At 37.2% G+C, this 14,616-nt stretch overlaps 1 protein-coding gene across 1 annotated transcript in view; it reads right to left on the bottom strand.

Annotated features, from left to right (window-relative positions):
* Positions 1 to 3,324: 3,324 nt before the first annotated feature.
* The window catches only part of ISOC1 (isochorismatase domain containing 1), a 175,785-nt gene continuing 164,493 nt past the window's right edge, over positions 3,325 to 14,616 (bottom strand). The window contains exon 6 of the mRNA XM_053701646.1: positions 3,325 to 4,247. Coding sequence (XP_053557621.1) covers positions 4,101 to 4,247 — 147 coding nt within the window. The 3' untranslated portion in view covers positions 3,325 to 4,100. The remainder of the gene's footprint in view (positions 4,248 to 14,616) is intronic.

Raw genomic sequence — 14,616 nt, 5'->3', positions numbered from 1 at the left:
AACAGTATCAGTAGAGGTAATGGAATATGAGAGTATATCGTCAATCTGAAAAGGGAAGTAGGAGATGAATCTCTACGACCAATAACAGAGAACCTTTGAAAAGATTTCCCGTGAGGAATCGGGCTTCAAAATGCTGAGAAGCACATATCACAGAAGAAAATCAAGCACAAACTTACTTCACCACCTCCATAGGGAGGCAAAGTTTGTAAAAACTGAATTGTGGGTGTGGTGAGGGGTGTATTTATAGGCATTTTGAGGTTTGGGAAACTTTGCCCCTCCTGGTAGGATTGTATATCCCATACGTCACTAGCTCATGGACTCTTGCCAATTACATGAAAGAAAGCATGACATATTCTCCTTTCCTTAGTGACAAAGAGAATGCATTGTGCAAAGCTCCCTTAGCCTTGTAGGAAAAGGAAACAGACTCTGGATCGGCTGCAAAGCATATAGCTCCGCAGCACCTAACCGCTCTGAAAGGATTCCCTTGTCATAGACTGGTCGCTATAGCAGGGAACTGCAGCTCTCACCAGTAGGGCGTATTAGTTGAAGTTGAAAAGGGGAAAAATGTGGGCATTGGTTCCCCCCGCTGTGTGAGGGAAGCCGTTGTATTGATAGAACTCTGCTGTATGAATTAAGAAAAATATCCAGAAAATGTATGTAAATAAAAAATAACAGCGAAAGAACACTGCATCAAACTAAATGTCCCAACTTCCCCCTTAAGGAGTATGACCCAAATGGCAGTCTGCCTTCCAACCGTAGTGATAAGTTTAGTAAGTGGTTCATTAACCCCTGCTGACTGCAAATGTTCTGCTTCATTAAAGTTTCCTGGCTATAATGTACTAATAAAAAGTGAACCTGCTGATGAGCCTGTTGCCTATGTGAGTGTCAATAAGTACACTTAGCTCACAAACCACTACTTACCATTTGTATGAAGTACCTGGGTCCAACTGCAGAAGGTACTGCATCCTGTGCATAGCACATTACAGCAGAGGATATAAAGCATGAGTAGTTCAGTAACCTACAGGGAGGAAGCTAAGGGATGGGTTCCCACGACGAATATGGCTTGTGACCAACTTCACACAGACAGTAATTGTGTCACTACCCTATACTCCAATACCTTCCCACTGACTCTCAACAGCAGTTCTGAGGGAGAAAATTGGTCTCAATTCAGTCTTGGGATGAAGGACTCTTGAATATTTGGGAATCTTTGCCTCCTCCTAGTGGCGGAATTTGTTGTCCCATACATAATGGATTGTGGACTCTGCGCCTTATAGTCTCTGCATTTTAAGACATATCTGCTGAAGAAATAGAAGAAGCCTCTAAAGCATTTACATTAGATCAAATTCAGATAAACCACATTTTTTTGTATTATTATTTATATGTCACCATGTACAAAAGTATACTGTTACACTGTCTTATCAATCTTAACTTTTGTACTAAGGTGATTATATATTTAGAAGTAGAATCCCCTATATTTAAAGTATTGTAGATATTTCCTGTGCAGAAACCCATGAAGAGAAGACACAAGGAGACTGAGGCAGGTAGAGCAAAAAATAAAAAATGTATGCTTACCTGACAAATTCTTTTTTTTCGGAATGTTGATGGTCCACAGTACTCCATAATATGGGATATATTTTCCATCCCTAGGAGGAGGTCAAGAACCCATACAAAAGTTTTAAAACCCTCTTGTTTCCCATTTCTCTCTTAGTTTTACATATAGCCAAGTAGAGAATAGGAAACATATAGGTAGGAAAGGCAAAGCAGGGTCTAAAGAGGTGTCATTAGAACTGTCACCAAATATTGAAACTGGCAGGGCCTATGAACCAACATCATTCTGAAAGAAAATAATTTTTCAGGTAAGCATAAAATTTAGTTTTCTTTCGTAAAATGATGATGGTCCAAATTCCTCTATAACATATGTGATTAATACCCAAGCCTATGGTTTATGTTACAGAAAGGGCAGTATACATTTTTTTGGCAGTTTATATTTAGCCAAAACTGCAGCCTGAAGGACTTTCATGCCAAGCTGCTAGTGATTAACTCTGAAAGAGTACACAGATAAGACTGTTGCAGCTTTGCAAATCTGCTCCAAAGAAACATAATCTTTCAAAAACCCACAAAGTTGTAATTGCTCTTGATGAAAAAGCTGTAATACTCGTAGAAAGTAGCGCTGCGGAATCTGTTGGCGCTCTACAAATAACCAATATTAATAATAATAAGAAGAAGAAGAAGAAAGGTGAACTTCTCACTGTGAAGAAAGTCTTTAATCCCTTTTTATGAGTTAAGAGGCGAACACTACCTTAATGGCTTTCTGCCCCCTACTAGATTTAGTAGTGAAAAAAAACAAACTAGAAGCTTTTCAGAGATCCTTTAGTTGCTTGGAGATAGAACTTTAAAAGCATTTACTACATTCAGATTATTTAATATCCGCTACCTAGTTATCAGGTTCTGAACACAATGAAGGAACATTGATCTCTTGACTGGTATTTTCCTTAGGAACAAATCATATTTAGTACAAAGTATAACCTTCACCTTGTAAATAGTGAGAAAAGTAGACTCACAAGACAAGGTTAACGATTTGGAAAATCTTTATGTTAAAGAGATTGCTAATAGAAATATTACTTTCCAAAATAATAGTCAATATTAATGGAATGCAATGGTTGAAGAGAAAAACCTTGTAATATAGAGAAAGGTAAGTTCAGATTCCATGGTGGAGAAATAGGTTCCAACAGTGGCCTAATTCTAACTAAAGCCTGAGCAAAAGTCTGAACCTCAGGAAGTTTAGCCAACTTTCTATGAAAAAAAAAACCTTAGAGAGAGATGGGAGGGTTTTAAAGCTCTTATATAGGTTCTTGACCTCCTCCTATTGGTGGGAAATATATCCCATATGTTCTGGAAGACTGTAGGCCATCATCATTTTATGAAAGAAACAGAAGCTATGCAACTAAGGGTATTTGTAAAAATCCAACCACCCAGTTCAAATTTAAGTTGCATTTATTCAGGTTTTTGCTTCATGGAAATATCCACCTGCATAATGTGCAGGGGAGATGCTCAAAGTTTCCTATGTATTTTTTGACATTTTTCTGAGGAAAAGTGATTATGAAACAAATGAGCTGGCATGTTTTGCTTTTGCTTTAGTTGTGTATTAGAAACCTTTTAAACACCTGTCTCTTAATAATTTCGTGTGTGCTTACTAGATTTTTTCGTTAGCTCATTTATCTGTTTCAAGCACCTCTTCTAATGGACTGGACCAAGATAAAACAGAGCTTCCATTCAAATATTTTTCTTTCTTTTTTTAACAATCCAATAATGATGTTTATAAAATAAAGACATAAAATGGTATTTTATTGAAGACCTAAATAAAAAAAATGAAAACACAGGACACAGAAAAAAATGATTTTTTTTTTAATTCAGCAAGGATTGGTCCAAAATGGTAACATACAAGTAGTGCACAATTGGACATTTCACATTAAACTCTGAAATTCACAAATATTTATTTTTCAAATTGAGGTATAGAACACACAGGCACATTATTTTAATTCATTGTATATAAGTTAAAATAAAAGATCTTACGTTACAAAGATTCTATAATACCCAAAGCATTGAAATATTTTACACTCGGATACTGGCATCTAAATTAAAACCGTAATCTTTCGGTCAGGAGGCAGTGAGAGCTGATGTATGAAAAATCTTGCTTACAGAACAAGATCTCAAAAACATATTAAGAATTTTCAAAATTATGCTGCTAGATAAAAATGTCTTTTTTTTGTTGTTTTTTTGTTTAGTACATTTAACAAAAGTACAACATGTTAAAACACAGGAAAATGTTAACAATGTACTGTATAAATGTGGGTTGAGTATACACCTTTATAAAAGACAACCCATAAATAAGCCCCTTGTCTAAGCTATAGACTAGCTGGAGATATATATGTTATACTGCAGGGTTTGCAACAACTTTAGACCATTTTATGGTTGTTCTAATTATTAAAGCAAGCAAGATCTCCGGACAGCTATATAAAGGAAAGCATACACATGCATAACGTTTATTGTTTTTTATTAGAGAAAATGTAGGCAAATTAAACCAACTACTGTCTCTCTATTTATACTTTAGAAAGAAGTCCTGATTCTGGAGCACTTGCTTTGATAATATTTTGGATTTCTTTGAACTTCGGATGATCTTTATCAGCTACTAACTGGAGAAGTACAGCTTCACTTGTAGTGATGATAACTCCGTTCCGTGCAAGGCGCTAAAAATAAATAAATAGAGAATTAGTATTTTCCGATAAAGTAAAAAATAGACATTGCATTCAAACATAAAAAATGTATATCTATATTTTATGCACCAATTATATCCATATTATCTATCAAAATATAAAAAAAATCTATTGAAATAGCAATAGGAAACTAAATATAAATAGCAGCAGATAACTTGCTAAAGAATATAGGCTAGATTACGAGTGGAGCAGCAGTTTGCGATTGCGTGTCAACTCCGCTAGAAGTAAACTTTTTGCGCATGTTGGGTAGCGCATATTACAAGTCAAAAGTAAAAGGTTTTCACAGGAGCACTAAACCAAAGTGCGCAGAAAGCCACACACAATACTGTGACCGCCTTAACGTATTCCCCCATAGACTTCAATAGAGTGCAAAAATTGGAAAAACCCAATCCCATTTTCCCAAGTGCGCTAACCCGACATGAAATAATATTTTACATTCTAATGTATTTCACATAGCAAATAAATATTTATATATACACATCTCATGTTTTTTTTAAAATATTATATATAGGTATAGATATATACAGATAAAAAAAAGAATATCTATTTAAAATTAGAACATATTCTCCTATGTGAAGAACATTGGAATGTGAAATATTTACAGCACAAACACAGTTAAACACTTTATTAAATATGAATATCGCATAAATATGTTTTTACATGTTTTCAGCTATTTGACTGCAAAGGGCTCCAATGCACTTATACATACACATATATATAATATAAATATATTATACAGTTGTGCTCATAAGTTTACATACCCTGGCAGAATTTATGATTTGTGATGATGCACACATGTTGACACAAAGTGGTTTGAATGGCTATTAAAGGTAACCATCCTCACCTGTGATCTGTTTTCTTGTAATTAGTGTGTGTGTGTATAAAAGGTCAATGAGTTTCTGGACTCCTGACAGACCCTTGCATCTTTCATCCAGTGCTGCACTGACTATTCTGGATTCATGTCATGGGGAAAGCAAAAGAATTGTCAAAGGATCTGTGGGAAAAGGTAGTTGAATTGTATAAAACAGGAAAGGAATATAAAAAAGATATCCAAGGAATTGAAAATGCAAATCAGCAGTGTTCAAACTCTAATCAAGAAGTGGAAAATGAGGGGTTCTGTTGAAACCAAACCACGGTCAGGTAGACCAACTAAAATTTCAGCCACAACTGCCAGGAAAATTGTTCGGGATGCAAAGACAAACGCACAAATAACTTCAGGTGAAATACAGGACTTTCTGAAAACATGTGGTGTGGCTGTTTCAAGATGCACAATAAGGAGGCACTTAAAGAAAGATGGGCTGCATGGTCGGGTCGCCAGAAGAAAGCCATTATTACACAAATGCCAAACTATCCCGCTTACAATACGCCAAACAGCACAGAGAAAAGCTTCAAACCTTCTGGCACAAAGTCATTTGGAGTGATGAGACCAAAATTAAGCTTTTTGGCCACAACCATAAATGCTACATTTGGAGAGGAATCAAAAAGGCCTATGATGAAAGGTACACCATTCCTACTGTGAAACGCGGAGGTGGATCGCTGATGTTTTGGGGATGTGTGAGCTACAAAAGGCACAGGAAATCTGGTCAGAATTGATGGCAAGATGAATGCAGTATGTTATCAAACAGAACGCCTCATTTTCCACTTCTTGATTAGAGTTTCAACACTGCTGATTTGCATTCTCACTTCCTTGGATATCTTTTTTATATCCTTTTCCTGCTTTATACAGTTCAACTACCTTTTCCCGCAGATCCTTTGACAATTCTTTTGCTTTCCCCATGACTCAGAATCCAGAAACGTCAGTGCAGCACTAGATGAAAGATGCAAGGGTCTGTCAGGAGTCCAGAAACTCATTGACCTTTTATACACACACACTAATTACAAGCAAACAGATCACAGGTGAGGATGGTTACCTTTAATAGCCATTCAAACCCCTTTGTGTCAACTTGTGTGCATATTATCAGGCCAAAATCACCAGGGTATGAAAACTTTTGATCAGGGTCATTTGGGTAGTTTCTGTTGTCATTATGATTTAAAAAGAGTAAACACAGTTGAATGATAATAAATGGCTTCAGCCAAACACTAACCATGAGTGAAAGAAAAGTTTTTGTGTTATCATTCATATTCTCTGAAAAATGTCCAAGAAATCAAATTCTGCCAGGGTATGTAAACTTATGAGCACAACTGTATATGTATGTATGTACAGGGAGTGCAGAATTATTAGGCAATCGAGTATTTTGACCACATCATCCTCTTTATGCATGTTGTCTTACTCCAAGCTGTATAGGCTTGAAAGCCTACTACCAATTAAGCATATTAGGTGACGTGCATCTCTGTAATGAGAAGGGGTTTGGTCTAATGACATCAACACCCTATATCAGGTGTGCATAATTATTAGGCAACTTCCTTTCCTTTGGCAAAATCGGTCAAAAGAAGGACTTGACAGGCTCAGAAATTTCAAAAATAGTGAGATATCTTGCAGAGGGATGCAGCACTCTTAAAATTGCAAAGCTTCTGAAGCGTGATCATCGAACAATCAAGCGTTTCATTCAAAATAGTCAACAGGGTCGCAAGAAGCGTGTGGAAAAACCAAGGCGCAAAATAACTGCCCATGAACTGAGAAAAGTCAAGCGTGCAGCTGCCAAGATGCCACCAGTTTGGCCATATTTCAGAGCTGCAACATCACTGGAGTGCCCAAAAGCACAAGGTGTGCAATACTCAGAGACATGGCCAAGGTAAGAAAGGCTGAAAGACGACCACCACTGAACAAGACACACAAGCTGAAACGTCAAGACTGGGCCAAGAAATATCTCAAGACTGATTTTTCTAAGGTTTTATGGACTGATGAAATGAGAGTGAGTCTTGATGGGCCAGATGGATGGGCCCGTGGCTGGATTGGTAAAGGGCAGAGAGCTCCAGTCCGACTCAGACGCCAGCAAGGTGGAGGTGGAGTACTGGTTTGGGCTGGTATCATCAAAGATGAGCTTGTGGGGCCTTTTCGGGTTGAGGATGGAGTAAAGCTCAACTCCCAGTCATACTGCCAGTTTCTGGAAGACACCTTCTTCAAGCAGTGGTACAGGAAGAAGTCTGCATCCTTCAAGAAAAACATGATTTTCATGCAGGACAATGCTCCATCACACGCGTCCAAGTACTCCACAGCGTGGCTGGCAAGAAAGGGTATAAAAGAAGAAAATCTAATGACATGGCCTCCTTGTTCACCTGATCTGAACCCCATTGAGAACCTGTGGTCCATCATCAAATGTGAGATTTACAAGGAGGGAAAACAGTACACCTCTCTGAACAGTGTCTGGGAGGCTGTGGTTGCGGCTGCACGCAATGTTGATGGTGAACAGATCAAAACACTGACAGAATCCATGGATGGCAGGCTTTTGAGTGTCCTTGCAAAGAAAGGTGGCTATATTGGTCACCAATTTGTTTTTGTTTTGTTTTTGAATGTCAGAAATGTATATTTGTGAATGTTGAGATGTTATATTGGTTTCATTGGTAAAAATAAATAATTGAAATGGGTATATATTTGTTTTTTGTTAAGTTGCCTAATAATTATGCACAGTAATAGTCACCTGCACACACAGATATCCCCCTAAAATAGCTAAAACTAAAAACAAACTAAAAACTACATCCAAAAATATTCAGCTTTGATATTAATGAGTTTTTTGGGTTCATTGAGAACATGGTTGTTGTTCAATAATAAAATGAATCCTCAAAAATACAACTTGCCTAATAATTCTGCACTCCCTGTATGTATGTATCTCTATGTTAATGCCCTTTGCATGACTTTTTTTTCCTAACACCTGAGACCTCATAGCTTTGAGCCCTTATAACTTTGAAGATTTTTTGAAAATAATTTTTAGTAGTGTTATAATGATTGTAACTGTACTTTTAAATATAATTTTGAAATTTTTTGTGCAGCTTTTTTGACTCAGATAACCATTTTTTTTCTTACATGATTCAGATAGAGCATGCAATTTTAAGCAACTTTCTAATTTACTCCTATTATCAAATTTTCTTCGTTCTCTTGCGATCTTTATTTAAAAGGCAGGAATGCAATGCCTAGGAGCCAGCCCATTTTTGGTTCAGAACCTGAGTTACGCTTGCTTACTGTGGCTAAATGTAGCCACCAATAAGCAAGCGCCATCCAGGGTGCTGAACTCAAAATGGTCCGTCTCCTAAGCTTAACATTCCTTCTTTGTAAATAAAGAGAGCAAGAGAACGAAGAAAATTTGATAAACGAAGTAAATAAGAAAGTTTCTTAAAATTGCATGCTCTATCTGAATCATGAAATAAATCATTTGAGTTTTAGTGTTTGATTTGAATAGATCACTCAGTGGGGACTTTCCCCAGCTGCAACCACTGTAACAAAGTCTAATGGCAACATGACTAAAAAAATGGGATTAATGTTATTCACCACATGGAAAATTAACTATAACCAGATATTGGCTCGACACATTCATCCACTTCACTAAAATCTCTTCTACCTTACTCATTAACCTTCCCCAGTATCATTACTCAACTAAAACCTCAAAACATCTAAAATGACTCACACTAATGCAATAAACACCCAGGGACCTTCTCTATGACACACACAAAAAAAACTACACGAACATCCCCCCAACAAATTAGCATCACACTCCAACCACTAACCATCTCAAAACTTGCCAGGAATTTAAAATGTAAAGCTATGGAAAAGTCCAAAATGTTATACTCTAGGTCAGAAGAGTGGCAGTTAAGGTTATTTCCAATCATGGGGGAATGGGTCAGCCATTATAGTTAAAGGGACACTCAAGCCAAAATTAAACTTTCACTATTTAGATGGCTGATGACTGTCGCATAGTATGTGTATGCATTTGTGATTGGCTGATGGCTGTCACATGGTACAGGGGGAGTGGAAATAGACATAATTTTTACCATTGTCATACAAAAAATCTACTGCTCATTTGAAGTTCAGACTAAGTGCTATTGCATTGTCTTCTTATCTTGCATTTGTTGATTATGCAAATCTACTGTGTTTACTGGTCCTTTGATGGTAAGATTGTGAGAGGGTAAGGAGAATAGGGACAGCATAGATATATTTGTTTATTTAGGGTTGGGGTTTAAGGTTAAACTGCTTCAGATTATTAATGCAGATGATAATTTTGTCATAATACTCTGTTTTGAGTTATATCTACCTAAAATCAGTTAAATGGTAGTTAAAGCAGTTAAAGTATATATGGCTCCTTTTAGGTTACAATATGGAAAAATGGCAAGTAGGAACACTGCAGGATTACTCTCATAATAGGGACACTATTGCTATTATGTCATAGAAATCCACATAGAATATAACACCCATTACTTGAGAGCTGCAGTATTGCAGTGTTAGATGGTGCATCCAAGTCATTAGTTTAATAACTTATTATGAAATGTATTATTAATGAATCAGTAGTTATTTGTTATATAATTTGTAATTGTAAATTTTAAAATGGTCTGTACATCAAAAGGTTTTTTCTTTCAGTTTCAAGACTGGACCTGCGAAATGATGACAAAATACATATTTAATGAAAGGTTGCTGGCAGGTCTGCGAGTGTGCCTGGTGTATAGTCACAGTTCCACTGAGAAACAACAATTAGTTAGCCTATTCCTATGCGACATAACCAGCAGTTATAAAGACAGCTTATCCTCCTTCCCTGCATCTGATGTTGGAGCCGTTGTGGCCAGACCAGGCTTGATTGTAAGTCAGTTCCGTACCTTATGGACAACCAGGTGAAAGTCGTACGTGCATTCAGAGACACCGGGTGAGGGCTCCTGTAGAAACGACCAGCCGGTGTAATTTCAGCAGTTTTAGATGCTGTAGGCTCTAGTTCATAAAGTGCTGTCAGAAGTGGAGTATAGGGTGACAGGTTACGATCTGTCCCACACAGTTCCTCCCTCCAATCCTCACCCAATCCTTTCAGGTCGCCTATTTCCTTTTGTTCAAGCGGATTTAATTCAGGGTCCAAGGGCTTCAAGTATGTGGCAGAGTTCCCGCTCAAGCTCAGCAAAGTGGCTATCGAGCATCTGCAGCGTGTCAGTCTCCAAACCTCCAGTCTTATGGATAGGTCGCTTAGAACGAGTGGTCTGTAGAGGTAGAAACTAACAGTCGCCAGTGACTGTTGTAGCCAGCCTGATTGCTGGGGGGGGAGTTCTGAGGCTTTGTATTAGGCCGCCACCTTAGGTCTCAAAAGGTCCAGATTGGAGCTCTGTGGTCATAAAAACACCGGAGTTTAGGGTTATAGCATCAGCACAGTAAGAGGTGTTTAAGATCTCAGATCCCATTCAATAAAAGTCCGATGTTCTAGCAGTAATTGGCGGATTAGCAGGATCACAGCAGGCGCTCCAGATATTGGACACGCCCCCCGACAAAATACATTTTATCTTTTACTGGTGTGCAGAAGTCTTATGTATAGAACCCAGAATGTCAGTGTTTTGTTAAGGAATGTGGAGCCATACGTCATATGGTTGAAATATTTATGAAATAATGACTTTCATTGTATTTGTTATAAGCATTTTCACAATACATTTATAAAAAAGGGACATCAAAGTTAAAAGTAAACTTTTATGATTCAGATAGAGCAGATCATTTTAAGACACCTTTAAATTCACTTCTATTTTCATATTTAGTTTTTTATTCTCATTCTTTGTTGAAAAGCACGTGTACATATGTTCAGCACTAATAGCAGCTAGCTGGTTATGGGTGGCTACACACATTTGTCTTGCTGTTCGCTCACCCTATGTTCTACCAGTAGTGTATTACTGCTTCGGAGTAGACTTTAACTACGGTATGTGTTTAGCCCACTTGTAGGTAAAACACAGTTCTATGCAAACATCAATGCAATAATAAAGCGCTCTAAGATATTAGAGCATTTTCTTCTTGCACGTTTATGTCCCTTTAAGCTGAAAATAGAATAATTTATTTTGCATGTGCATTCTTTCATTCTGTGACAGAAGTAGTATGCATTCAAACATCAGTGACGTTAGCATAGAATTAGTTAGGAACATTCATTTAGTTAGTCCAAAACAACAAGATGTAACTTAACATGAATAAAAAGGTAATGTACAAAAAATAAAAAAACAAACTCACAATAGTACTCATGGTCCAAAGTTCATAGGAAAGGGTGGAAGGAGAGTGGGTATCCTGCAAACTGTAGCCAGCCACTGCAGTGGGAGAAAAATATTCTGTGTAGCTGTAGTTGGGGGGGGGGGGGCTGAGGGAAGCAAAGGATGGATGGAGGATAAAGTGAAGGAATAGGGTCGGAAAGGCAAGGAAAATAGGAGGAAGAGGAGAGGACAGGGGTCCATCACCCCATGCGCCAGCCATAGGGTACAAAAAGGAGGTATGAGAGCTGTGTCATTATTTCAGTGTCAACTAGCTAAGTAGTATTCAAGGATTGGTCCCAAAAGAATTTCACATCTAGAAAATGGCTAAGTTGTTATTTTCAGGTATCCATACTCTTCTAAAGAGATAGTAGTTTGGATAAAAAAAAAAAACCTTAAATCTGCTTCAGTATTAAAACCTAATGGCAATCTCGTTTGTAAAGAAAAAAATTCAAAATGCTTCACATTTAGATAACAGCATATCTAGGTTTCCCCCTCTCTCTGTTAGGCTGACTTTCTCAATCACTTGCCATTTAAATGATTTTACATCCTCATTATGTTTATCTAGAAAATGCACAGCTAGTGCAGAACAGGGGGTAGAGGTGGAGACATCATTTAAATGCTCTCTAATCCTTACTTTCACATCCCTATTGGTCAGACCCACATACTGCATCCTACATTCTGTACATTGGACCATATAGATCCCATATTTAGACCGACAATTAGTACAGCTCACAGCTTCATATACTTTTTGTGACACATATGATTGTAAAGGTTTCAAAACTACAACATACTCACAGGCTTTACAGTTTGCATTGCTGCATTTATAATGTCCTTTACAGAGAAGTCAACTGCTCCTATTGGGCTTTCTAGCGCTAACAACATTTCCAACTCAAGCTGGGACAAGTAGTATTTTGCTTCATCAAAGGCTATATCACATTGTGCACCCATTGTTAAAGGATATATGTCACTCATATTTTCAACTGACTTTTCCTGACTTTTTTCTGATTTGCAAAAAAACTTTTTTAATGTTAACTTTCTAACAAAACAGTTTAAATTGATGATGGTATCAAAGTGGTTAAAATTACAACTTGGAACAAAACCTAAGACTAAGCTAAGGACATCCGTCTCTGATTTGTTAAACACCTCTGTAGTGAGATGAATTATTGCAAGACTTTGTACCTGTTCCTTGCTTTGACTGTTCTCAGCCCATATCTCTTGGCTGCATGGCTGCTTTCCTCTCCTTTTCCTTTTTCTTGTACAACCCCTATTCCCAGTTTTGTCACTGCATACTGAAAATCCTGATGCTCACTATTTGTCTTATTATCTTGTGTAGTATTTGACTTGATGTTTTCTCACTACTAGTTCTCCCTGAACATATGGAGTATTAATTTCTATTTTTTTTTTTACCTCCCTGTTCTGTACTGTGTTTTTAGCATTACCTGCCACTCCTTGATCTTAAATCATCCCTGATGTATAATCAACATTAGCATCAACCTTGACGAGCACTCTTATAAAATGGAATTCCACTCTTTAATGAAATCTAGGTCAGTTACTATAAAGAAATTTATATACTCGGTGTCCCCTTGGAATCATTTTGAGCGAGATATACTTTTTCATTAAACTAATTTCCCACCATGCCTTATACTCTTTGAGTGGCAAGGCCTTCATTTTCTGGAAAACAACAGTAATGGTAGTTTTATTAATTTTATCTGAAAGTAATTCATCTAAAGATGGTCTCATTAGTTCCATATGAGTAACAGCCCTTAGGGAAAATGGCACACTATCCATGCTGCTATATATAGACATTAACGTGTCACAGTGAATGCACAAAGAACGCAGTGCATATATATCACTTTCTCTTATGCAGATATATATATATATATATATATATAGAGAGAGAGAGAGAGAACAATCTTTTAAACTGCTTTTTTATATAATTATATTGCATAATAACAGCTCTAAGGTGTTTTAGGTGTCTGTAAACCACAGAGTGCGGAATAAGTGGCTTCACACAAAAATAGAGCAATTTTGGGTACAGCTAAAAATGAGGAATAGAATTCAGACTTGTAAGCCAAAAAAAAACAGAAGACGCTGTCAAACCATTTCTCACAAACCACTTTCAGGAGCCATATGTTAAGCCCGTTCACTCTTGTCACCGGTATCACTGTCCATAAATGAATACAAAAATGGCTATAATAGCCCTTACCAGGAATTTGCTGCCCTTCTGTTAAGACAATCCAGAGCTATTTCCTAGATTCAGCCAGCATACCACACGGGATCTTTCTTACTCGATGCGCCCGCTGACACTGGCGCTGTCGCTTTGAGTGATGTCGTCAGAAACTGACCCTCATTGCGGCACTCTCATAGGCTGCGATATTGGCAGAAGCCGTTTTCTTCATCAGACCTCCGGGTGAGCGAACAAATCCACTTCTTTTACAACACTATTACACCTTTACACCTGTTGCTTCTATGCTCCTGGCAAACCGCAAACTGACTTCCTCTTGTCAGAAATAATCTCAGAAACAAAAAAAACTTAGAGATGCGGTGCTTCAGGAAAATTAAAAAAACACTTTATTTACATTTAGCAGCATGGACAACACAGGATAAAAGCACACACTTGCAAGCGTCAGACAAAGGGCTTGACGCGTTTCGGCTTACGCCGTCATCAGAAGCATAAGTCATTTTACCCACCTATACCCATTTAAAGGCATCACTACTTTCTGATAGGTTAATTTCTTAATTGCACATTTAGACATTACATAAATTAACCCCATCCCCCTCTGCTTTCCCTAGGTTAGTATTAAATTGGCCAGTAACAGCTAATTTATTCATAACTTAAATTTTACCTCTATACCCTATCTCCCTATGTTATAAATCGTCAACTATTCACATAATTATCAGTTTAAAAGCCCTTCTTCTCTTTTCCTTTTATATTTATATATTGGGCTTTATTACATATGTCTATAAACCCATATTAAACTATAATCTTAATTTATTGGAGTGTGGCTTTAACTATAAATACAAAAATGTAAACATTAAAAACTTCCATAGAGAGTTAAGGAATTCTATGATGGGGGTTGAAAAGGGTGGGGAAGAGGAGATGTCGAAAATAGAGGGGAATAAACCCTTATCTATTTTAAATTATCTCCATACATTTATTAAATCTGCTTCAGTATTAAAACCTAATGGCAATCTCGTTTGTAAAGTAGCTTGG

The sequence above is a fragment of the Bombina bombina genome, chromosome 2, assembly GCF_027579735.1.
Source record: "Bombina bombina isolate aBomBom1 chromosome 2, aBomBom1.pri, whole genome shotgun sequence".
NCBI lineage: Eukaryota > Metazoa > Chordata > Amphibia > Anura > Bombinatoridae > Bombina > Bombina bombina.
This window is presented reverse-complemented; position numbering and strand designations above follow the sequence as displayed.